The sequence below is a fragment of the Mytilus californianus genome, unplaced genomic scaffold, assembly GCF_021869535.1.
Source record: "Mytilus californianus isolate M0D057914Y unplaced genomic scaffold, xbMytCali1.0.p SCAF_4, whole genome shotgun sequence".
NCBI lineage: Eukaryota > Metazoa > Mollusca > Bivalvia > Mytilida > Mytilidae > Mytilus > Mytilus californianus.
In genome coordinates this window covers 57146655-57170911 of record NW_026262690.1, presented here as the reverse complement: position 1 = coordinate 57170911, position 24257 = coordinate 57146655, and the positions used below count along the sequence as shown (strand labels likewise).

The 24257-nt window shown below is 31.6% G+C and overlaps 1 protein-coding gene across 3 annotated transcripts in view; it reads left to right on the top strand.

Moving 5' to 3' along the window:
- Positions 1 to 24257, top strand: part of LOC127698442 (poly [ADP-ribose] polymerase tankyrase-like) — an 85047-nt gene that overhangs the window by 10820 nt on the left and 49970 nt on the right. For 2 of the 3 annotated variants that reach the window (XM_052201891.1, XM_052201890.1), the window contains exons 5-21: positions 2624 to 2719; positions 3308 to 3367; positions 3752 to 3881; positions 4737 to 4854; positions 5311 to 5480; positions 6501 to 6588; positions 9306 to 9419; positions 10009 to 10125; positions 12116 to 12196; positions 12551 to 12714; positions 13651 to 13760; positions 14249 to 14361; positions 20112 to 20268; positions 20662 to 20873; positions 21813 to 21912; positions 22338 to 22459; positions 23387 to 23437. In XM_052201891.1, the coding sequence (XP_052057851.1) occupies positions 2624 to 2719; positions 3308 to 3367; positions 3752 to 3881; positions 4737 to 4854; positions 5311 to 5480; positions 6501 to 6588; positions 9306 to 9419; positions 10009 to 10125; positions 12116 to 12196; positions 12551 to 12714; positions 13651 to 13760; positions 14249 to 14361; positions 20112 to 20268; positions 20662 to 20873; positions 21813 to 21912; positions 22338 to 22459; positions 23387 to 23437 (2003 nt within the window). The remainder of the gene's footprint in view (positions 1 to 2623; positions 2720 to 3307; positions 3368 to 3751; positions 3882 to 4736; positions 4855 to 5310; positions 5481 to 6500; positions 6589 to 9305; positions 9420 to 10008; positions 10126 to 12115; positions 12197 to 12550; positions 12715 to 13650; positions 13761 to 14248; positions 14362 to 20111; positions 20269 to 20661; positions 20874 to 21812; positions 21913 to 22337; positions 22460 to 23386; positions 23438 to 24257) is intronic. The other variant, XM_052201892.1, reaches the window with a different exon arrangement.

The following is a 24257-nucleotide window of genomic DNA, read 5'->3' as shown; positions in this document are numbered from 1 at the left end:
TAATGTGCAAGGTGTATAGTTTTATTAGCGTTCAATGGACAGTTTCAATCATGTCTGCAGCTATTGACTTGATTGATGTCGTATGGTTCCTAGTTCTAAGATCAGATAATGTTGTTTTAATTCTGTTAGATATTTTGAATAAAATTTCTATCATTTTACTATTGTATTTGTGTACTTTTTGTTATGACTCCAAGCTGATATTGTTGAGTCTGCTTGCATAATGAAGTTCTTAGTATAAAAAAGAGAATTTTATTGTTATGCTTGATTGATTGATTGATTGTTGGTGTTAAATGCCACTTTCAGCACTCTTTGCAAAATCATGGTGGTTTTTGTCTCGCCTTGACAGAGTCAAAAAGCGAGACATAGGTATGCTGTTTCCGGCGTCGGTGTCAACAATGTATTAGTTTTTTATTAGGTCTAGTTCATGGTGAACCACTAGTGGTAGGTCAATGATATTTGGTATGCAGTTGTATTAGCTTTGGCACATCTCATTACCATGGAGATTATTTGGCCTCGCCCCACAGTCAAGGTCTATTGACTTCGAAACTTTGCTTAGTTTACATGTATTAGTTTGTGATTAGGTCAGTTTATGGGGAACCACTAGTGGTAGGTCAATGATATTTGGTATGCAGTTGTCTAAGTATTGGCATATCTCATTTCCATGGAGATTATTTGGCCCTGCCCCCTAATTCATGGTCTATTGACTTTGAAACTTTTGCTTAGTTTTCATGTATTAGTTTGTGATTAGGTCAGTTTAAGGGGAACCGTTAGTGGTAGGTCAATGATAATTGGTATGCAGTTGTATAAGCATTAGCACATCTCATTTCCATGGAGAATATTTGGTCCCTACCCCTCAGTCATGGTCTATTGACTTTGAAACTTTTGCTTAGTTTACATGTATTAGTTTGTGATTAGTTCAGTTTACGAAGAACCACTAATGTTAAGTCAATGATATTTGGTATGCACATGTATTGGCATTTGCAAGTTTCATTTCCATGGAGATTATATAACCCCAACCCCTAATTATGGTTCATTGACTTTGAAACTTTTACATAGTTTACAAGTTAATGTTTGTGTTTAGGTTTGTTTAAAGGGAACGACTTATGAAAAGTCAATGGTATTTGGTTTGCAGTTGTATTAGCATTGGCACATCTCATTTCCATGGAGATTGTTTAGCCCTGTACCTTCAGTCATGGTTCATTGACTTTGAATATTTGCATAACTTACATGTTAAAGTATTGCTATTTTAATTTCAACATTTGCATTATCAAAGGAAACCAGAGTACCTGTAGAAAACCACCAACTTTCAGCAGGAAAACTGGCAATCCTAGTCAATAAAGATTAGGTTGAAAACACCTTGCCATGAGCGGTGATGAAACTTATAACCTCAGTGTAAACATGCTGCTGATCACTGTAGATGAACTACGTACTATCAACCACTATGGCCCCTGGTTATTGTCCCCCGTGCAACGCGTTGCGGGGGACATAGAAATAGCGGGCATCTGTCCTGTCTTGTTAGTGCTCTCACATGTACAATTCTTGCCAGTTTTTTTATAAAACTTATATCATAGGTTTATATCAGCAATGTCTAGGACGAGTTTGAAAATCAGTGCCGATGAACTATTTTTAAAAGAGTTATGCCCCTTGGAAACATTAGTTTTATGGAAAATTGCATCGTAAGCGCTATCATGTGTACAATTCTTGCCAGATTTTTATGAAACTTATATCATAGGTTTATATCAGCAATGTCTCAGAGGAGTTCGAAAATCAGTGCCCATGAACTCTTTTTAAAAGAGTTATGCCCCTTGGAAACATTAATTTTATGGAAAATTGCATCATAAGCGCTTTCATGTGTACAATTCTTGCCAGATTTTTTTGAAACTTATATTATAGGTTTATATCAGCAATGTCTCAGACAAGTTTGAAAATCAGTGCTGATCACTTATTTTTAGAAGAGTTCTGCCCCTTAGAAATATTAATTAAATGGAAAATTGCAATGTTAGTGCTCTCACATGTACTATTCTTGCCAGATTTTTATAAAACTTATATGATAGGTTTATATCAGCAATGTCTTAGACAAGTTTGAAAATCAGTGCCAAATATTTTTAAAAGAGTTATGCCCCTTAGAAATATTAATTATATGGAAATTTGCATTGTAAGCGCATTCACATGTACAGTGTTTGCCAGATTTTTATCAAATTCATATCAAAGGTTAATATCAGCAATATCATGTACAATTTTGAAAATAATAGCCGATCAAATATTTTTAATGAGTTATGTCCCTTGGAAATATTATATAAATGAGAAATTGCTCTCAATTCTTCAACTCTCTAAAATAATTTTAAAAAGTTTTAAAAAACAAAATAATTTTTTTTTTTTAGTTATTGCCCTTGGACAGATAAAATATGTGCAACGCGGGGGACATTGGAACTCTGTTCTTTTATTCTTGAAGATGTGTTGGTAGATTTGGTATTTAGTTAAATAGTAATGAATTACAGATCTGCATTACAAAATAAAAATTTGGCCAACCTTATGCTTAAACAAATTAAATGACAATCATACTTATATTGACTAGTTTGAGCTATAACCACAGATATTAAGATATTTTTTCTGTTCATTTCAGATTGGGAAGATGAACCAACTACAAAGAAACAGAAGCTGTCAAAGTCTAAAACTACACCACCATCTAAAAAAGGTGTGAGGGTGTTCTTAAAATCTGGTAATGGTGAAGTAGTGTTCAGTAACTTTTTCCAAGTTGTATAGTTTACAAATATTCAGCTATTGCCAATAATATGCAAATTTGAAAGCACAAATGAATTGTATACAAGTATAGTCTTCAAGCTGAAAAAGTAAGACGCTCTCCATTGATTGGTTTGCAGTAAAAAAACCTTAATCAGATACCTTTTAAAACAATATCAGAATCTTGTGTGCTGCAATTTAAAATGACTAAAAATAAATATAAATCATGGTCTGTCATAATCTGTGTGAAAACCAATGTATGCATTGTTGTTTTGTCAGTGCAATTGTAAAAAATTAAAAATAGTACTCTCACAGAAAACTCTTGAATGGAGGATTACCCTTCTGCTTTTGTAGCTTATTGCTGTCCTTAATCATTCATCCTATATATCTTAAAGTAAATCCCTTGTCATATTGTCTATTTACCCTTTTGTCTTCTGTTTATGATAAATGTCCCTACTATATTGAAATTCCACTAGAATACCTGACATGAGTCTGTATTTATATAAAACACTGTACATAATTTATATGGTATTTGTTAGTTGCTTAATGGGTTGTTTTTTATTTTTAGGAAAGTCATCAAGTAAAAAATCTACACCAAAAACCAAATCTGACAAAAAAGAAAAGAAAGGTAGGATATTCATAATAAACCTTAGCTAAAACTTGTAATAAATTGACTATTACTTTGTATCATACTTGAGTATTCTTTACCAAAGTAGACCTTCTCCAGCAATGTCCGTACATTGTCTATAGGTAAGAAGTTAAAGCAATTTTGCATATGTTTGATGAAAATAATGCTCAAAAATCTGATGATCATAATTTGCAACAAATTGCATTTATCAATGGAAACAAAATTACATGTAATCTGAATAAAAACATACTGCTAGAGAAATAAAATGAAAAAAGAAAAGGTATGTAGCCATTTTACAAATTGATAAGAGTCAACTCTTGATAAAAATATATGTATTAACATCTGAGTGAAGGCTAGTAAAACTGAATTTTGAAACTATTACAGATACCAAAAAGACACCAAAGAAGGATGGTAAAAAGGAAGGCAAATCTGATAAGAAAAGAGGACCAGACAAAAACTTGAAGCCTAACCTAAAGATTAAGGTTATAGAAAAAGATCCATTATTTGAAACAAAGTAAGTATGTCTGCAGTAATATGCCTTTATAAAATAGTAATCAGTTTTATTACAGGACAAAACCATCACACGAATATGATTCCTACATAGATAGAAAAAATCACATTCAACTGTGTTACGACAAGAATATTTTACATTAAAGTCTGTTATGACTAGAAAAAATCACATTCAACTCTCTTATGAGACATTCAAGTGAGAATAAATCTTTATTATTGGTGGTTGTGATTTATTATCTGTTTTGTGCAATGGAACATTTTGTTCATCGGTTTGTAAACACTACCTGAAATACTTAAAAGTCCAAACTTTTGGAGGAGACTTCAATTTTATGTCAGCTTGCTATATGAGATCTGGTATCTTGAGTAATCAACATATTTCTGGATGTCTACTATAATTATATACTATATATATATATATATGATTAATGCCTGTTACAATGTCTCAATGTCAGTGAAATGTGTATTGTCCCTATTCTGACCATGTCCTTGTAGATATTCAACATATTCAGACTAATTCAGTGATAATCACTAAAAGGAGGTGAGACCTTGTTATGCGTCCTCTCTTCTTGTTATGCTTAAACTTTAAATCAGTAATATGTGATGAAATATTGCTCAGCTAGCCTTCACTTACCATGATAGACTGACTGTGTATCATCGTGTACTGTATTACTCCTATATGTACTAAACAACTAATGAACTGAATGTAAAGTATCTTCCAAGGTAAATGAAGGATGCTCTATTAAAAAATGATGGAATAATATACTGGAACATTTTATGCCAATTAGCTTAGTAAGTATTGAATGATGGCCTATCATTGTGACAAAAAAATGTTTGAATCATGTTAAAATTATCTTTGTAGGGACCATGTGCCATTTATTTCTAAGATGTCCCATACCAAGCTGGTATTCAGAGCAGTTTTACAGAATGATATGGAATTACTGAAACAGTTGTTAGAAGATGATCAACACATTTACAATGTAATTTTTACTTCTATATGAAACACTTTTAACAGTTATAGTTAAGCTTTTCATTTTAACTACTAAGTCAGAAACTAGAGTTTTTTATGAATCATTAAAATATTTCAACAGCTATAATTGTTAGCTTCTATAGAGATAAAAAATAAGATGTATTTAATTGAATTTTCAACTTCCAGAGAAATCAACAGGAGAATATGCATTCATTTAATTTTTGAGTATATGCAGATTGTGTTTTGGGGTTAAACTTTAATTTTTGAGTATATGTAGATTGTGTTTTGGGGTTAAACTTTAATTTTTGAGTATATGTAGATTGTGTTTTGGGGTTAAACTTTAATTTAATTTTTGAGTATATGCAGATTGTGTTTTGGGGTTAAACTTTAATTTTTGAGTATATGTAGATTGTGTTTTGGGGTTAAACTTTAATTTTTGAGTAAATGTAGATTGTGTTTTATATAGGTTCAAATTCCTAAATCAATAGCAGATGAAAGAAGTCCTTTCCAAATGGCTATAGAAAACAATAATATTGAAATGATGACTTTATTGAATAAAGATATCACAGACAAAGGAAATAAAAGACTGAAACAGTCTCCTCCACCTGTTCTTTTAGAGGCACTTGGCACAGGATCGTAAGTTGTTAAAGCTAAAAATAATGCTATCAACGACTGGATACAATGCTACCAATTTTACAAAATGAGTTTCAATGAAACATAAGATACACATTAATCATGTTTTTAAATACATAAGAACTGTAAAGATTTTAGCCAAAATAGTAGTGAAAGAAGTGAAACCATTAATATGAGGCAGGCATTACCTGTGAAAGGGGACGAAGTCTATATAAATTTTTTTTTTTAATTCAAACATATATTAAGTTCTAAATCTGTTAAAAAAGAAACGGAAAATAGCGTAATGTTTCCGATTTTGGTTCTGTTGTTTTTGTTAGGGATTTTAGTTGTGACGTTATTTTAGTTATGACGTCATATTCAATGTAAACAAAGAAACGCTATCATCAGGTAACATTTTTTCATATCAAAGAATTGAAATTGTTATTGTGTTCCTTCCTATATTTTACTGGACTGATAAATATATATTTCACTCAGTCTCATGACAAACGAGACTGGAAGAAGGAAGTAGATTTCTGCGCAAATGCGGATATTAAAAAAAGTTACAAAAAAAAAGTTAACGATTTTGAGTTCATTATTACAATGAAAATTTCGGGAAATTTTCCCGATTTTTTTAAAAAAATTTTTGTTATTGATTTTTCTACTGTTATAGGGGACTTCGTCCCCTTATTAACTGTAAAGTACTTACTTTGCTGGTAAGGTGTATAATATATTTACATGCCAAGCTAATGTTCACAAGAAGACTTTTCATCTTACAAAATATAATATCTTGGTTTAGATCGTCCCAGACACACTTTTCCAGACATGTTAGGGACTTTTAGTACAATTACTAAACTTGTTTGTCCTATTTAGATACCCCACTGTCAGAGTACTGTGTATGTAGGTGATAAATACAACCACATAAAAAATTATGCGACTCTTTAGCAAGTTTTCCTCAATAAATTTGTTTGCTTTCAATTACAATTTTGTGTAGGGATATATATTTGTTAGTTTTGACTCACTGTATATCTTGTTTGTAATTTTTAGATATAACCCTGTATCTCTTGGTGTAACTTTTATCAGAAAGTTAACAGCAAGTAGAGGAAGCAGAGAAGGAAATGCTGCTTTTACTAAAGTAAGTTATATAATGAATACCTTTTTGAAAAATAATTTAAATTCATTGTTTATTTCTTATAAATGTTAATAATAAGATTAACTAATAAAGAAAGAAGGTCTATAACTGTTTATTTCGATTTATTAACCAATGACTTAAAATACATTATAAATTGTCCAGTTAATACAATTCCATGTGACTGAGAACTGGTCGTTGATACATGTCTAATACAAAAAAAACCTATTAATACAGAATGTCTATTAACCAATGCCTTAAAATACATTATAAACCAAATGGTTTATATTGATCCTTTATGAGTCTTCCTACAGTCGTGTTCATCCTCAGTCAGCTTTTGGTGGTTATTTGAAGTTATTAGTTAATAAAGGTGTCATAAAATGGGGGACCGGTAGTAAAAAGATATTCATCGCACATTATTAATTTTAAGGGTTATTCAACATTCCTTGCATTAAAATGACAAACCAAATAGTTAATATTGATCCTGTATGAGTCTTCCTCTTATATTATATGAGGTTGAAATTATAATATGATATACTGTGTCAGACTTTTTTCTCTATATTAGTGCAGTGACTCTTTAATAATAAATATTTGTCATCTGAACACATTTAACACGTCATCAGAAAATCAAGTTTACATATGCATAGATATTTGCCTTTTTTAATTTTTTTATGCAATATTGTCAGTCATTTCCATACCACAAAGGGATGGTTAGGATTTGCTTTGGGAGGTTATGGCTCAAACCGTTTAGGAATTCGGGGCAAAAAAGGGGGAAAAACAAGGTTGTCCTGGTTAACGGACAAATACTCTAGTACAAAACATAATTTAAAGCAGTGTAAGGGAGATAAATCAATTACATCATTTGAATTACCTCCCTTACACTGCTTTTAAATTATGTATAAAGTAATGGTTAATGAACAATTAAGACAATTTAAAACAGTGTAAGGGAGGTAATCCAAATACAAGGTTTTGATTACTTCCCTTACACTGCTTTTAAACTATGTTTAAAGAAATGCATATTTATAAAGGAAGACCAGTAAAAATATCTGCAAATGTTGCATCTTTTTTTTTTACAAAAAAATCTGTATGAAAGATTTGACACCATATTTTAAATTCTATTATAAAATAGATTAAGTTAGCACTATGGTATTTAAATGGGTAATTATGGTTGCTAACTCCATTGGAAATTTGAATTGAGATTATGACCATATCTTGAGGGAAAGAAATATTTGGGGGAAAAGGGGAGGGGGGGTTAAAAGAAATTGTGGGGGGACAATTTTTTATCATTTCAGATTTCAGAAATTAAAAAGAATTATTCTTCAAATATTTTTTTTTCAAATTTCAAATATTGAAAAATTTCAAGAAGTAATCTTTAATTGCACAGTATGGCGCATTAGATTTGTAAAATCTTTGACCACATTTATTTATTTGTTATGCCGAATCTGACCTTGTATTTAGATTTTTAATTTTTGGGTCCAGTTTTCAAATTGGTCTACATTAAGGTCCAAAGGGTCCAAAATTAAACTTAGTTTGATTTAAACAAAAATTGAATTCTTGGGGTTCTTTGATATGCTGAATCTAAACATGTGTTTAGATTTTTGATTATGGGCCCAGTTTTCAAGTTGGTTCAAGTTGGGGTCCAAAATTAAACTTTGTTTGATTCCATCAAAAATTGAATATATGGGGTTTTTAGATATGCTGAATCTAACCATGTAGTTTGATTTTTGGGCCCCGTTATCAAATTGGTCCACATTGAGGTCAAAAGGGTCCAAAATTAAACTTTGTTTGATTTCATCAAAAATTGAATTCTTTGTATTCTTTGATATGCTGAATCTAACCATGTATTTAGATTTTGGATATTGGACCATAATAGGTAAATTAAAAAATTTTAAGTTCTTAGACCACATTCATTCTGTGTCAGAAACCTATGCTGTGTCAAATATTTAATCACAATCCACATTCAGAGCTGTATCAAGCTTGAATGTGGTGTCCATACTTGCCCCAACTGTTCAGGGTTCGACCTCTGCAGTCGTATCAAGCTGTGCCCAGCGGAGCATTTTATTCTAAACTACTTTAGGTTAATATTGATTGTATCTTTTATCCTGCCATGTTATTTTGTCTTTTGTATACAGATGTGCTGTTGTTTTTATGCTCGCTCTTTATTTTATAGAGAATATCTATTTTTATAAGCCAAGTAAGTGTGGGAGTATGTTTGAGCATGAAAAGATTCTAAAATGTTTTGGATTTTATGTATTTTTCCAAAAGATTGACAAGTAGGGTTTATGAACAATGGAATTTTAGTTTGAAAAAAATCTAGGCAACATATTTTGTACTTCATTATTAATTAAAATTAACATTTTGTAAAATATAAAGTGGTTAAACATATCTTTACTTTTATGTACAGTTACAGCCGATTGCATTGAGTGTGTAGGCAAAGGTAATATCTTTGGTTAGCTTGCTTGCTAGCTGAACTGTGAAGTCATTATTAAGTTAGGTAAGTTACCCTCTTTTAAGAGTAGACTAGTCATATAGATATCCAATCTATCTGTCTAATGGACTAGGCTACTTAGAAAGGAGGGTAGTAAACCTGACCTAATAATGACTTCATGGTTCAGCCAACAAGCAAGCTAACCAAAGATATTACATTTGTCTACACACTCAATGAAATCGGCTGTAAAGATTTCTTACTGAAACTGATGTATTGCTTTTTTTTACTTTTTCAGGAAAAATATATTAATAATTTAGAGGTTTTGGATCAAGCTATGTTGAAAGGGGTGAAGAAAGAAACCATTGATGCATATATCAATACCTTACCAATCAACCAACAAGGCCGTGTGGTAATAATCATAAAGCTTGTTAACACTCTTGTTTCCTTAAATATTGTCACTTCAATTCCAACATGAAATATGAATGGAATACATTGTCAGTCTTTTAGTTATATTTAAAGAATTGGTCTGAACTGAATGAGTTTTTCAATTTAACACCAGCTTATGGCTTAAGCTTTATGCCTTATATTTGGATAAATTTGTTATAGCCATTGTAAAGAGTGGTTTCCATAAATATGCCTAATAAAGTAATTTTTCTGGTATATTATTGTGTAAACTTAACACAGTTGTTCTGCAATCGAGAAGTAATAAAAACAAATTGAAAATGTTTTCATGGAAACTGATTCAATTCACATACTGCTGATCAATTTAGTTTTATGGAAAAACTTATACATTACATTGAAATAGCTTTGATGACATTTTCTGTTATACCAATTATCAAAAAACAAGCATTACATCATATAGTACTAATTATTTGATAACATAAAAATGATCAATACTCTGTACAATTTCAATCTTAAAATGATCTATATAAAGAATCATCTGATTACTAAATAGTTTATCATAATACTGTGAACATATTTTTTTCTCAATTTGACAGAAAAATAGCTTAAGGAACAGTTTAGAGTTAGCTGTTATGAGGGGCCATTTGGAATTAGCAGGTGCTATCATTAAAGAGAACAAAGATGGACATGGATATAATTTTCTTCATATAGATGTAAGTAGTTGAAATGCTAATAGAAATGTTGCCTTGTTGTTATTAGTGTTAACTTGTTTTTGTCCTGAATATGCATGAAAGATTAGCCACTGAACATTAAGCATACAACAATTAATCAATCGATTATATGCCAACTTGTGAAATGTGACTTCTGTTCTTTCATGGGACATTTGTACATATCATATAGGCATAGCAGGGATTATTTATGACTGGACTCGTATTATCAGTACTAGTGTTGTAGATGAATTCATTATTAAAACTACTTGTAAAAGCAACATTTGAAAAAAAAATCTGCATTTGAATATTGTATCTGATCATATGACTTTTTTAGCTCACCTGGCCTGAAGGGCCAAGTTAGCTTTTCTCATCACTTGGCGTCCGTCGTCGTTAACTTTTACAAAAATCTTCTCCTCTGAAACTACTGGACCAAAGGAGTAGGTCCGGTAAGGGCCAATTTTGGCCTCAAATTTCAGGTTCATCTGATGAAATATTTTGGACACTTTTTAAACACTCAAGTGTCTACTTTAGTAGATTTAATTAGTTTATCTGAAAGATTTTGGCCGATTTAGTCACTAAAGACGCTCAAATTCAGGCTTAAATATTAAAAATCTATCAATTATGCCATAATATGTCACTTTTCAGATGGTTTTTGTCAAAAATGAAAGTGGCCGCATTCGTGTTCATCCTCGATCTTTATATATGATATGTATTATCTTCAAGTACAACTTACATTTAAATATTAAGAATGAACACGAATGCGGCCTCTTCCATTTAAGACGAAAACTGTCTAAAAATTAACTCAAATGCTAAAATTGTGAAGATTTCAGTAATTTAGCATGACTTAATGATGCTAGTACCCGATACATGTGCATTGTATTGTCAAAAACAGCCCATATTTATGTAACAGAAGTATTCTTCTTTCCAATAAATAGCTAAAAGTTTACATTTTAACAATTTTGTAAAACTGCTATATTTTGGGGCCAAAAAGAGGTCTTACGGGACCTACTCCTTTATCCAAACTTGGCCACAGGCATAATTGGGGTATCTAGTTTTAAAAATATGTCCGATGACCCTGCCTGCCAACCAAGATGGCTGACATAGCTAAAAATAGAACATAGGGGTAAAATGCAAGTTTTGTCTATTATTTTGAAAACCGTTATAAATAAAGAAAATTTGACAGGGCAATAATGTTCAGAATGTTGAGCTCTACCAATTGTGCATATACGACAAAACTGTCAGAGACATCTTATAGGAGTTATTGCCCTTAAAAGACAAATTTTACCATTTTTTTTTCATTTTTGCTTATTATCTTTGAAAACTATAATAGATAGAGAGAAACTTTAAATTGCAAAATGATCAGCAAAACAAGTTCTACAAATAAATTCAATGGTCGAAATCGTCAGTTGACTCCTTATTAGAGTTATTGCTCTTTGATGACAATTTTAACCAATATTTTGCGTTTTTGCCTTATATCTTAAAAATTATAATAGATAGATAGAAACTTAAATAAGCAAAAATGATCAGCAAGACAATATCTAGGATTTAGACAATATGGAGGAAATTGTCTGACGACTCCTTATTGGAGTTATTGCCCTTTAATGACGATTGTTACCATTTTATTTTTTGCGTTTTGCAAAAATGATCAGCAAGGCAAGATCTACTGACAAGTCAAATTTTGCCGATATAATTAGTAGACTGTCACTCTTTATATGAGTGATTCCCCTTAAATGAGGATTTTTTTACTCTCTTTTGTGTTTTGAGCAAAAACTAAAGAAGATAGAGAGAAACTAAACAGTCTAAATTATCAGCATCCAAGATCAACAAAACAGAGATTTTTGTCATGAATTCTATTCTCGTCTACAATGTTGGAGAGTGTCCTTTGTTCAGTATGCACATAGACCCGGATGAGTGACACAGACTCTTTAGAGCCTCTAGTTTTGTGTACAATTGGGTTTAATGGTTTCCATGATAATTATGTTTTGATTTGAAGGTATTGACAAAAACAACAGAAGATCTACCAGCCACCATACGAGCAGACTCTGTCAGAAAGAAACCAGGAGATCAGTCTATGGTAAGTCTTTTTTTGAATTCAAATGAACATAATAAAAGATACTGAGTTAATTAATGAAATAAAACTATATAGTATTACTTGTTCTGTTTCCTAGTGTTAACAAGCAATAGAATAACATCTTTATCAAGAATAAAGACCAGAAACAATCTCTGGAATAGTTTGGAATAGTATAGATGATTTTTCAAGTATAAATGAGTTCTCAGATTATTTTCTATTTTGTAGACACCACTAGGGTAAGAGTTTTCAGTGTATTTTGAATTTTATAGTTGATGTGACTAGTGTATGAAATCTTGGAATAGTTTGAATATTAAATGATGTCACAAGTATACAAGTTCTCATAATATTTTTTTGTAGATGACACCACTTCACTGTGCTTGTATCAATCCAAACAAGAAGTACCTAGAGAGGCTGCTATCTATAGAACCAGATATTAACCTGGAGGATAAGAAAGGGAGAAAACCCATACACTATGCTGCAACCTGTCAAGGAACAGGACCACTAGAAGTCCTACTTAAAAAGTAAAATTTAAATGTAGTATAGAAAATTTCTTTTATCTGTCACTTAGACAAAGGGCATACAGCTGTTGAGTTGTTTTTATTATACACCCACTCATATTGCAGTCATTTTTTCTGTCTGTTCATCCAACAAATATTTCTGTCACACTTTTCTCAAGTAATTCTGAACAGAAAAAACTTCTTATTTGTTCAGCAGCTTGACAGTGATTAGGTGAAACATGTGAGCTAATGTAAGATCTGTCAGACACTCACTTCCTGTTAGTCAATACTTTTTAGTTTTCATTATCTGAAACGAAATTTCATCAAACATTTCTTCAGCACTACCGAACACAATGACTTCATATTTGGTCAGCAGCTTGATAGTGATGAGTTGCTTTTCCAGTCTGTCAGACACCTAATTCCTGATAACTGATACTTTGAATAACAAGTTGGAGTAAGCTTAGCATTGGTTATTCATTTGCAAATACAGTTAATCAATTAAGAACAAGATGCATGTGTTGTCATACATCTTGTTCTTAATTGATTAACTGTATTTGCAAATGAATAACCAATAAAATAAAGTGTTGTTTTGAATATTAATGAAATAACTGCCATTGAATTTTGATAAGATACAATCAATCAATGAAATGAAATGTAGTGTGTGTTCATTTGATTTATAATGTCATATGAAGGAATGAAAATTTTATAAATTTCAGACATTGGTGAAATGAAAATTTTTAGATATTTTGTGTCTTTGCTTAATGTGACATTAAAACACTCTACTTTTTGTGCACTCAAAATATATTCCACTCAATACTTAGTGTTATACATCTCTGTTTTGTATTATTGTTTACAAATAATTTTCCACACAAACATTCAAAAAAAAATTCTCAATGTGCTTCTTGCTTGTTACTAATGATGCATAGAAATAATTGTTTTAATTCCAATGTTGTTTTTCAGAGGTGCTAGTCCATTTGATGTTACCAGAAGAAAGTGCACACCATTGTTTTATGCTTGTACAGCCAGAAGGGCTGAAAATGCTGATGTCCTTCTCAAGAGGGCAAAAACAGGTATCTATCAGTCACTCTCCATATGTGTGTATTTAAAGTATGAGATCATATCATTTTCAGGACAGGGTTTATATGCAGCTTTAATAAACATTCAAGTCTATGTTATTTATAAAGTAATAGCAGCATTCAGTTTTACATATCTAAGTAAAACATTCCAAGTACAAGAACATCCTTTTAAATGTATTATCCTTTTGAACCCTCTTTTTATCTTTTTGGTTTGTTTATTCTTTCAGGAAAGGAGGTTCAAATGGAAATCTTTCAATGTACAGTAGAACCAGCACAGTAATAACCTCTTTGGATTCTTTGTAGCATGTTCAACTCAATTACAAGAGGTCATGGGTATGATCCTTTGACTTAAAGAATTTAAAATTGATAATCATAACTCATTATAATGCTGTTATCCTGAAAATGCATAAATTTCCCAATGAGCATCAATCAATCAATAAATAGAATGACAGCAGATTTATCATATTTTTATTTGTTTACAGACAAAGGGGGTGCTGGAGATGTCTTTACAGAAAAGTTTGGTGTGGGTGGTATAAACAGACCTAACTGGGAGTCCATTTGTCCAATCCATGTAGCAGCAGAAGGAGGAGATGTGGTTAGTATATTAAAACACAGAAAAAGGAGGAAAAACTAAGTATCTAATGAAAGAACTGAAAGTCTTGAGTGATTAAATTTCATTATAATGCTTCAACAAACGTAGCATGGCAAGTCGACCAACTAGACCATAATGAAAATTCTATGGAAAAATAAATAAATAGGATAATAAAAAAATCTGTAAAATGTAAAGTTATCAAAATTTTACTATTGAATAATCTCCAGTCATTATACCCCACCGTAAGAAGTATCTGGAGGAGTACATGTATATAGATTTTTACCCGTCCATTCGTCAGTCAGTCCAGTCATTTTCATTTCCGGATGATAACTCAAAAACTTTATTTCCTAATGCAACCTTACCGTTCCTACTCGCTTATTAGTCGGAAAATTGGGAGTAAAATTCATAATCCAGAGAGGGGGGGCGACTAATAGACGAGATCTAGCGACCAGAGGAAAAATCCAAGCTTGAGAAAAGTGGTCAGGAGTGAATTTCCTGGTCAAAACTACGTTTTTGATTGCCAAACCTACATAAATCAATAAATAAAAAGTTTTTGTTGAAAATAAATGACTTCAATACTGTCTTTGTGTTTTATTTGTTCTTTGGTAAACATTTTCTGCAAATTCGTGTTGAAATTCTACCGTTTCCGGTTTGTGTATTGATTTTCATGGTCACATGGTTTTCCCATAAACCCAAAAGAAGAGCCAAGAACCAAAAATGAAAAGGAGATAACAATGTACCAAATATGTGAAAGGATGTTTTCAGCGGAGTTATTGTGTCATTATTGTGATATCATGATATCAATTCAATGCTTATAAATCATATAATAATCAAAAAATAATTTTAAGATTCATTCCCAAAATCAAAATATTATTCATTATAGTGTCTCAGGTAAACAAAAATTACAAAATTGATTGACAAGCCAATATAATCCATTGATAACCCCAATTAAGAGACAAAGAGTTGTATTCACTAAAGGTGTGAAAACTATCAGTGATAGGTAAACAGATGACACTAATGAGTTGGAGTTAGTTATTTTAATATATTGATTAGCTTCACTTAATTTTTTTAATCCTTTAATCATCACAATATAATAAGAATTATGAAGTGTTCATGCTCATTTAACACCGAGTTATGTATGCTGTGAAAAATATTTTCATCAAGTGTTGATTGACTTTAAATTTTTCAGGTTCATATTGGTTTATATTCGCTTTTCTCAAACAATAGGTTGTTAGTCATACCCTACAAAATCATTGATGCATTACGTAAACAACACATGGCTAATCTGACATTTGAACAGTGAACAAAACAAGAGAAATGAATACATCTTTATTATTAACAGCAATATAAATTATCATGATGAGCATCAACTAAATTCAAACCAAACAAACATTAATGCAGAAATGAATATTATTCCTGGATTTGCATTGGTTTTACCGGCGTTCAGTTACTGTCAGCTGAAAAAAAAAATGCCCAAATTTTGTCCGACTTATACGAGGGTCAAGACTAAATCCTTAGAATTTGGTGCTGAAAAGGGACCCCGACTTATAGTAGGATCGACTATTAAGCGAGTATCTACGGTACTTAAATATATGTTCACATATGATGAGAGGAAGATCCCTATTGATTTTGAGGTCACTAAGTCAAAGGTCAAGGTTGAATTAACTGAAAATAGCTCAAAATATGTGCAAAAAAGTGGTTTCTGGAGGCGTAATAAAATACTACACACAGGATTGCAATCTTACCTAGATATATTGTCACATATAATGAGAAGAGGAGTCCTATTGATTTTGAGGTCAATTCTTCAAAGGTCAAAGTCAAAGTGAATAAAATAGGCTAAAATTTGTGCAGAAAAGGAGTTTCCAGATACTTAATCAAATACTACATATATGATTACAATCATACCTAAATGTATGGTCACATAAAATCTTATTGATTTTGAGGTCACTGTGTCTAAGGTCAAGGTCATATTTACTTGAAATAGAAAGAAAATTTGTGCCAAAAAATGGTTTCAAGACACTAAATCAAATTTCTACATACTAGTAGGGGAATGCTAGATCAAATTATACACACTAGTATAGGATTGCAACCTTAATTGAATATAAGGTCACATATAAGAGGATTAGGAAAAACCTCCGTATTTTTTGACAAGTTACTTGTTCTAAGGTCAAGGTCATAGTAACTAAAAAAAAAATTTGTGTAATACAATATAAATGTCAAAAATCCTGATGTTTTGGTGGTGTGGGGTATGTTCCCTTGCTCACTAAATGTTCTTTAACTTCTTATCTACCACAGGTACCTTTACAGTTCACTACTACACACTGCTGATTAGTTAGCTACTGCAGCTGAATTGTAGGTTAACTACCAGAGATAATTTGCAGTGAGAGAATTTTTCACAAATTGTTAAGGGTGTGTTATGAGTACTCTAATTAAATGTTTAATTAATCAGTATTTATTGTATAAAAAATGAAACAAATACGAAATCAATTTCTTTCTTTTCATTATCAAGCTTGAAAGCTGCCATAATCGGACGTAAAAAGTTTTCAAATTATTTGTCCATGTTTGGCTTCTTCATCCTCGGAAGACTCGCAATCTTGTTCTAACAAGCTAAATTATCCCTTCCTATTCTTCCAATTTTGCTTTCTAATTGCATAAATCCTTCAAATTCTTCACTTTCGCTATACGATTTGAACAAAGAAGCCCATTCATCCGCCATTGTTTTAATCGCATTCTGAACACGTGTAAAATTCATCATAATTAAATGTAAACACACACTTTTTATATAAAAAGGAATGTACGAGTTGAAAGATTATTCATTTGTATAACCGAATTTCATTGGTTCATTTCGGGATTCCCCAACAGTTTTGTCCAATCTAAAGGGTTTTAACAGTGGTATATTTTACGGAAATATTCACTGCGAATACATGCTTGATTATGCAAGCGGATTTATCAGTCACTGCGGACAGAACGATGATAAAAACCGCATATATATCTGTCAGTGGTAGATAAAGAGTTAATTTGATTTATTTTTATACGACCGCAAAAATTAAAAATTTTTTGGTCGTATATTGGTATGACGTTGGCGTCGTCGTCGTCGTCGTCGTCGTCGTTGTCGTCGTCGTCGTCGTCGTCCGGCGTCGTCCGAAGACACATTGGTTTTCGCACTCTAACTTTAGTTTAAGTGAATGGATCTCCATGAAATTTCACCATAAGGTTCAATACCACAAAAGGAAGGTTGGGATTGATTTTGGGGGTTATGGTACCAACAGTTAAGGAATTAGGGGCCAAAAAGGGGCCAAAAATAAGCATTTTTGTAACTTTCAGACAATAACTTGTGTGTAAGTGTATGGATCTCTCTGACATTGTACCACAAGGTTCCATATCACAAAGGGAAGGCTGTAATTGATTTTGGGGGTAATTGCCTCAAAATTTTAGGAATTAGGGGCCAAAAAAGGGGCAAAAAACAAGCATTTTTCTAGTTTCATGACAATAACTTGTGTGTAAGTGTTTGGATATTTCTGAAATTGTACTACAAGGTTCCATATCACAAAGGGAAAGCTGGAATTGAGTTTGGGGGTAATTGCCTCAAAATTTTAGGAATTGGGGGCCAAAAAGGGGCCAAAAAGGGGCCAAAACTAAGCATTTTTCTAGTTTCCAGACAATAACTTGTGTTCAAGTGTATGGATCTCTCTGAAATTGTACTGCAAGGTACCATACCACAAAGGGAAGGCTGGGATTGAGTTTGGGGGTGATGAATCATAAGGGGGTTCAAAAAATTGGGGGGGGGGGATTTTTTTTTTTTTTTTTTTTCTTTTTTTCCTTTTTTTTTTCTTTTAAAATTTTCCATTTTAAGTTGGTTATTTCTGATTTATATTTAAAAGCAAATGATAATGATATGGTAGGAGATACACACCAAACAGGATGTGTAAATTATTATATAAGTATTGTGCAATAGCAAGAAATTTTCAATTGCACAGTATTGCACAATAGCAAGAAATCTTCAATTGCACAGTATTGCGCAATAGCAAGAAATCTTCAATTTAACAGTATTGCGCAATAGCAAGAAATATCCAATAGCACAATATTGCGCAATAGCAAGAAATTGTCAATTGTACAGTATTGCGCAATAGCAAGAAATATTCAATTGCACAGTATTGTGCAAAAGAAGATACTTCGTATAAATTGCTTATTTCTTGATCAATTTCAATGGGGTTTTATTCTTGAATTCTTGGGGTTCTTTAATATGCTGAATCTAACCGTGTATTAAGTTTTTGGATTTTGGGCCCCGTTTTTAAATTGGTCCACATTGAGGTCCAAAGGGTCCAAAATTAAACTTTGTTTGATTTCATCAAAAATTAAATTATTGGGGTTCTTTGATATGCCGAATCTAACCGTGTATTTAGATTTTTAATTTTGGGTCCCGTTTTTTAAATTTGTCTACATTAAGGTCCAAAGGGTCCAAAATTAAACTTAGTTTGATTTTAACAAAAATTGAATTCTTAGGGTTCTTTGATATGCTGAATCTAAACATGTGTTTAGATTTTTGATTATGGGCCCAGTTTTCAAGTTGGTCCAAGTTGGGGTCCAAAATTAAACTTTGTTTGATTTCAACAAAAATTGAATATATGGGGTTCTTTGATATGCTGAATCTAAACATGTATTTAGATTTTTGATTTTTGGCCCAGTTTTCAAGTTGGTCCAAATTGGGGTCCAAAATTAAACTTTGTTTGATTTCAACAAAAATTGAATATATGGGGTTCTTTGATATGCTGAATCTTACCATGTATTTAGATTTTTTATTTGTGGGCCCGCTATCAAATTGGTTCATATTGAGGTCAAAAGGGTCCAAAATTAAACTTTGTTTGATTTCATCAAAAATTGAATTATTGGGGTTCTTTGATATGCCAAATCTAACTGTGTTTTTAGATTTTTAATTTAGGTACCCGTTTTTTAAATTTGTCTACATTAAGGTCCAAAGGGTCCAAAATTAAACTTAGTTTGATTTTAACAAAAATTGAATTCTTCGGGTACTTTGATATGCTGAATCTAAACATGTGTTTAGATTTTTGATTATGGGACCAGTTTTCAAGTTTGTCCAAGTTGGGGTCCAAAATTAAACTTTGTTTGATTTCAACAAAAATTGAATATATGGGGTTCTTTGATATGCTGAATCTAACCATGTATTTTGATTTTGGACATTGGACCATAATAGGTAAATTAAAAAAATTGAAGTTCTTAGACCACATTCTTTCTGTGTCAGAAACCTATGCTGTGTCAAATATTTAATCACAATCCAAATTCAGAGCTGTATCAAGCTTGAATGTTGTGTCCATACTTGCCCCAACTGTTCAGGGTTCGACCTCTGCGGTCGTATCAAGCTGCGCCCAGCGAAGCATTTTATTATATCCTAAAATAAAATTTTAAAACCTTCTATCTGAAATAAATATATTACGTTGTGAAAGACAACATTAAGATCTTGCTTTTTGGTTTTGTTCTCGTGTTGAAGGAAAAAAAATTGGTTGCAACAAATTGATTGAAAATTTCCTCATCTGTTACTGACTTCAAAAACACATTGATTTGAACAAAAAAAAAAGAAAGTCAGCCCTTGTATCTGACCACTTCATAAAAAAGGTGAGAGTGGTTTTTAAAAGTATCAGTGTTTTAACATAGAATGTTGTATCATATGCAGAGCTAAATTGTCTAGCCCTATTGGTAAATCATTTCATTTTACATATGACCACTGTTTTTTTCAGGAACTTTTGAAAATACTTCTAAAGCACGGAGTTGATGTTAACAAACCTTTATCAGCAAGTAAAAACAAACTATCACCATTAATGATAGCAGCCAGTAAAGGCAATCTGGAAATGGTTCGATTATTAGTTCAAAATGGTGCTGTAATTGAACAATTAGGTGAGAACTTACATTGTATATTGATTTTTGGTTGTCACAATGTGGTTGTGAAAACTTGATTTACTGTCAAAACATTATAAAATATATAAGTGCTAATATTTCATAAGAGTTGGAATTCTTGATAGCAGTTTAACAGATAAGTGTGACTGATAGAATTTGCAGAAATTTTAACGTCCTGTAATTAAAATTTGTGGATATTTTTAATGACCTGCTCATATTTGTCTGATCCGTATGTAGTCCTTTCGTTAAATGTTAAATGTTAAACTTAACACTTACAGTCAAAGCTTAAATGGCTTTAACATCTGTAACATAAAAATTCACCTTAAACATACTGTATGATAAGCATATTTTGACATCTTCCTCCATTATATTATCTTTCATTTGTATAACCAGATAAATACAAGAGAACAGCTTTAACACATGCAGTAATGAATGGTAGTGTTACAGTAGCCTCCTACTTGTTATACCTTGGGTCTGACCCTAACCATGCTGATAGTTCTGGTAACACACTGGTACATTATGCTGCAGCCTATGGATGGTACTTTGTTCTTAAGTTACTGGTCAATGAAGGTGGTGCTGATCCTAAAATAGCAAATGATTGGAAGGTAATTGTCTTAATTAAAAAATTACATTAGGGAGTAGAAAGAATTGAAATTAGAAAATTTTGTAGGTTAATATTAGATAATATAATATGGTATGACCTGCATATTTTTATGCCCCCGCAGCTAGGCCAAGGGGGCATTAAAGTGTTACCCTTGACTGTCCATCCTTCCATCCGTCCAAAAGTATTTTTACATATTATAAGCAAGCTTTGGAGGGAGCATTCATGTCCTCGGACACAATCTTCTTTCATTTTACAATTTTCACTGTAATGAATGGCTTTGTAGACTTTCAACAAATTCAAAACTACAACACCACAGAAAAGTATCGTGGATGCATTGCAGTGCATGTTAAAGTATCACAATTTATATTTAGTTCTTTGAACTTCACTAGTAGCCTCATTGTATTAAGATCCTTACAATATGGTGGTATATGTCACTGAGACAGTTTCCCAATAATATATAGAACTACAAAAAAAGGCATAATGAGATTATCATCATATGGTTAGCTTGCTTGCTAGGTAAACTACCCTCCTTTAAGAGTAGACTAGTCCGACAGATAACCAATCTATCTGCCTATAGGACTAGGCTACTTCAAACAGAGGGAAGTATTCATTACCTAACAATGACTTCACGGTTCAGCTAGCAAGCAAGCTAACCAAAGATATTACCTATAGCTACACACTCATTGAAATAGGCTGTAATTGATCTTAAAAGACAAGTTGTCAATGTTGTATGTCAAGTTAATGTAAAGCGTTTAATGTAAACAAAACAAACAAAAAACCAAATCACAATATCTAATTCAGCTTAGCAGTAAGTGAAAAATATATATCTTGTTTAATTTGCTAAGATAGAAATGTAGAACTCTTATGCATATAATTTTAATAGAAATGATAAATTTAAGTGACATTTAAAGATTTTATATAATTGTATAATTATATCTAGTTGACCCCAGTGGGTGTTGCCTTTATGAAAGGTCACATGGGATTGGTAGACTTTCTGTTGAAGATGCCTGGTGTTGATATAAATTTTAAAAATGATACAGGTAACTAAATTAAATTATAATTACTTTGTATAATCCTTTTTTATTGACATGTATAAACCCAATCATAAAGACGTTGATCCCTTTAATAATAAGAATGATTTGTGTTTATCTATTTGCTGCCAGTGACTTTGTTGACTTCATTGATGTATCACTAGTATTATGCAGGAATTTTAATATGTCAAATCAGCTATCTTGTTAAAGAAAAAATATATTAAAAAGATCTGTTACAAGGACCTAGGGGCATCAACAGTAAATATATTTTTCTCACTGAATATTTTTAGAAGAAAATATGTTTATCAAATTCAAGTTTTCTTAGATGTAGCATTTAACAGCTTCTGTACTAGATTTTTCACTATGTCTGAAGGATAGTTATGAATTTCATTATTTTATGTCTTTGATTTCATTATTTATAATAATATTTACAGGAATGACATTACTGAGTATAGCCTGTAGTAGTGCTTTACAGAAAGGTTTAGAGGATCAAGTTGTTTATCTGTTAAAGAAAGGAGGGGATCCCACAATCACTGATGTTAATGGCTTTAATGCTGTGAGCTTATTATTGATGCATAAACATAGTTTTGTCAAATTTTGAGGAACTTTTGTGATGTCTTTTACTTGATTTCCGTTCTCTAACTTTAGTTTGCCTCAACCAAATGTTATGAAACATATACACAATGCTTATTACCACAAAACACAGATCAAGTTTGAATTTGGGTGTCGTCACTTTTACCTTTCTAAAGTTATGTCCCTTTACAAATGGAAAAATTGCTGAATTTTTTGTTTCCATTCTCTTAACTTAAGTTTGCCTCAACCAAACTTTAAAAATCTTATACACAATGCTTATTACCACAAAACACAGATCAAGTTTGAATATTGGTGGCATCACTTTTACTGTTCTAGAGTTATGCCCCTTTATTATTTAACTGACTTACAATTCAATCAATAAAAATACTGAGCACATTCATAATCCATTTCAAACAAAATATTTCTGCCTGCTGCAATGATTGTATGTACATAACATTCAACACATTAACCTACATGTGTTACACAATTGCAATTGACATTAACAGAATAAAATGAAATGAACAATACTTTATGTATTATAAGAATAACAATATTTCAATGAAAACATTCAATATAAGAATAAGGAGATGTGGTATGATTGCCAATTGGACAACCATCCACCAGAGTTCAAACGATGTGGAAGTAAGCAATTAGAGGTCACCGTACACAGCCTTATTTTCACCAATTCAATTCAAAGCACATTTATGTATTTTGGAATCACAAAATTTCTGACTAACTTTTGCTAACATGGTAACTGAAAAGAAAGGTTTTTTACATACAGAATAAGAAAAAAAATCTATAAAACCAACAAATATCACTTGACATAGATAAATAAGGTAGATATAAATCTAAAATGCATTCTTGCTAATAAAGTATTATTTTGTATTGATAATGAATTACTTTTTTCCAGTTGCATCATTTGGCAGCAAATAAAGTATCTGGTGGGCATGGTTCTAAAGAGGTATGTAACTACAGGACTTTATATTGAATTTCCTTAAGGGCTGTTCCAGATTTAAACGCATTGGGGGATGGGAGGCACTCAAATTAATAAATTATGGGTGGTTGCATTTTCTTAAGAATTTTGTTAGAATTATAAATAAAATGAAAATTTTATATTATGGGTGGTTTGGGTCTTAAAAAGTGAATGATAGAAAAAATACTTTTTTTCTAAATCTAAAAAAAGTTATGATAAGTAAATTTTTCACATGTACCATAACTTCAGTTTGCTTGGAAAGATTTACTGGAACTGTACATAATTATTGGAATTGTTTAATTAAATATAATGTTTGATTCAAAAAAATTCTGATATTTCATTCCAGAGGCATGGGACTTCGACAGTCAGATGAATAAAAGTCAAATTTTTTTACAGCGGAATTTTGCATTAATAAAGAGTCTTAAGGCAGATGTTAGTACGCTGATGTTGCACACTTTGAATGATGCACTGTCGATGTAACAGTTTACGTCAGAACATTCAAATTATATCAGAAGTCAGAAGTTTGATATTGTTTTTATGTCACTCATTGTTATGATGCCCAACCGATTACCAAGATTGCTTTTTGTTATTTAAGATATTTACGGATTATAATCAGGATTAGAAAAAAATGTCCTGCTGGCTCAAATATTTTTTGAAAGCCCTGTTATCCAGAGTTCTGGGACTTTTAACAGTTATTTGAAGTTATGACACAATAGGGTATCCTCGTGCATGTTTTCTACAGAGCCATATTATTTGCTTCTGATTAAACACCTTCAAAATATCTGATTTTACTTTTGCAACAATTCTA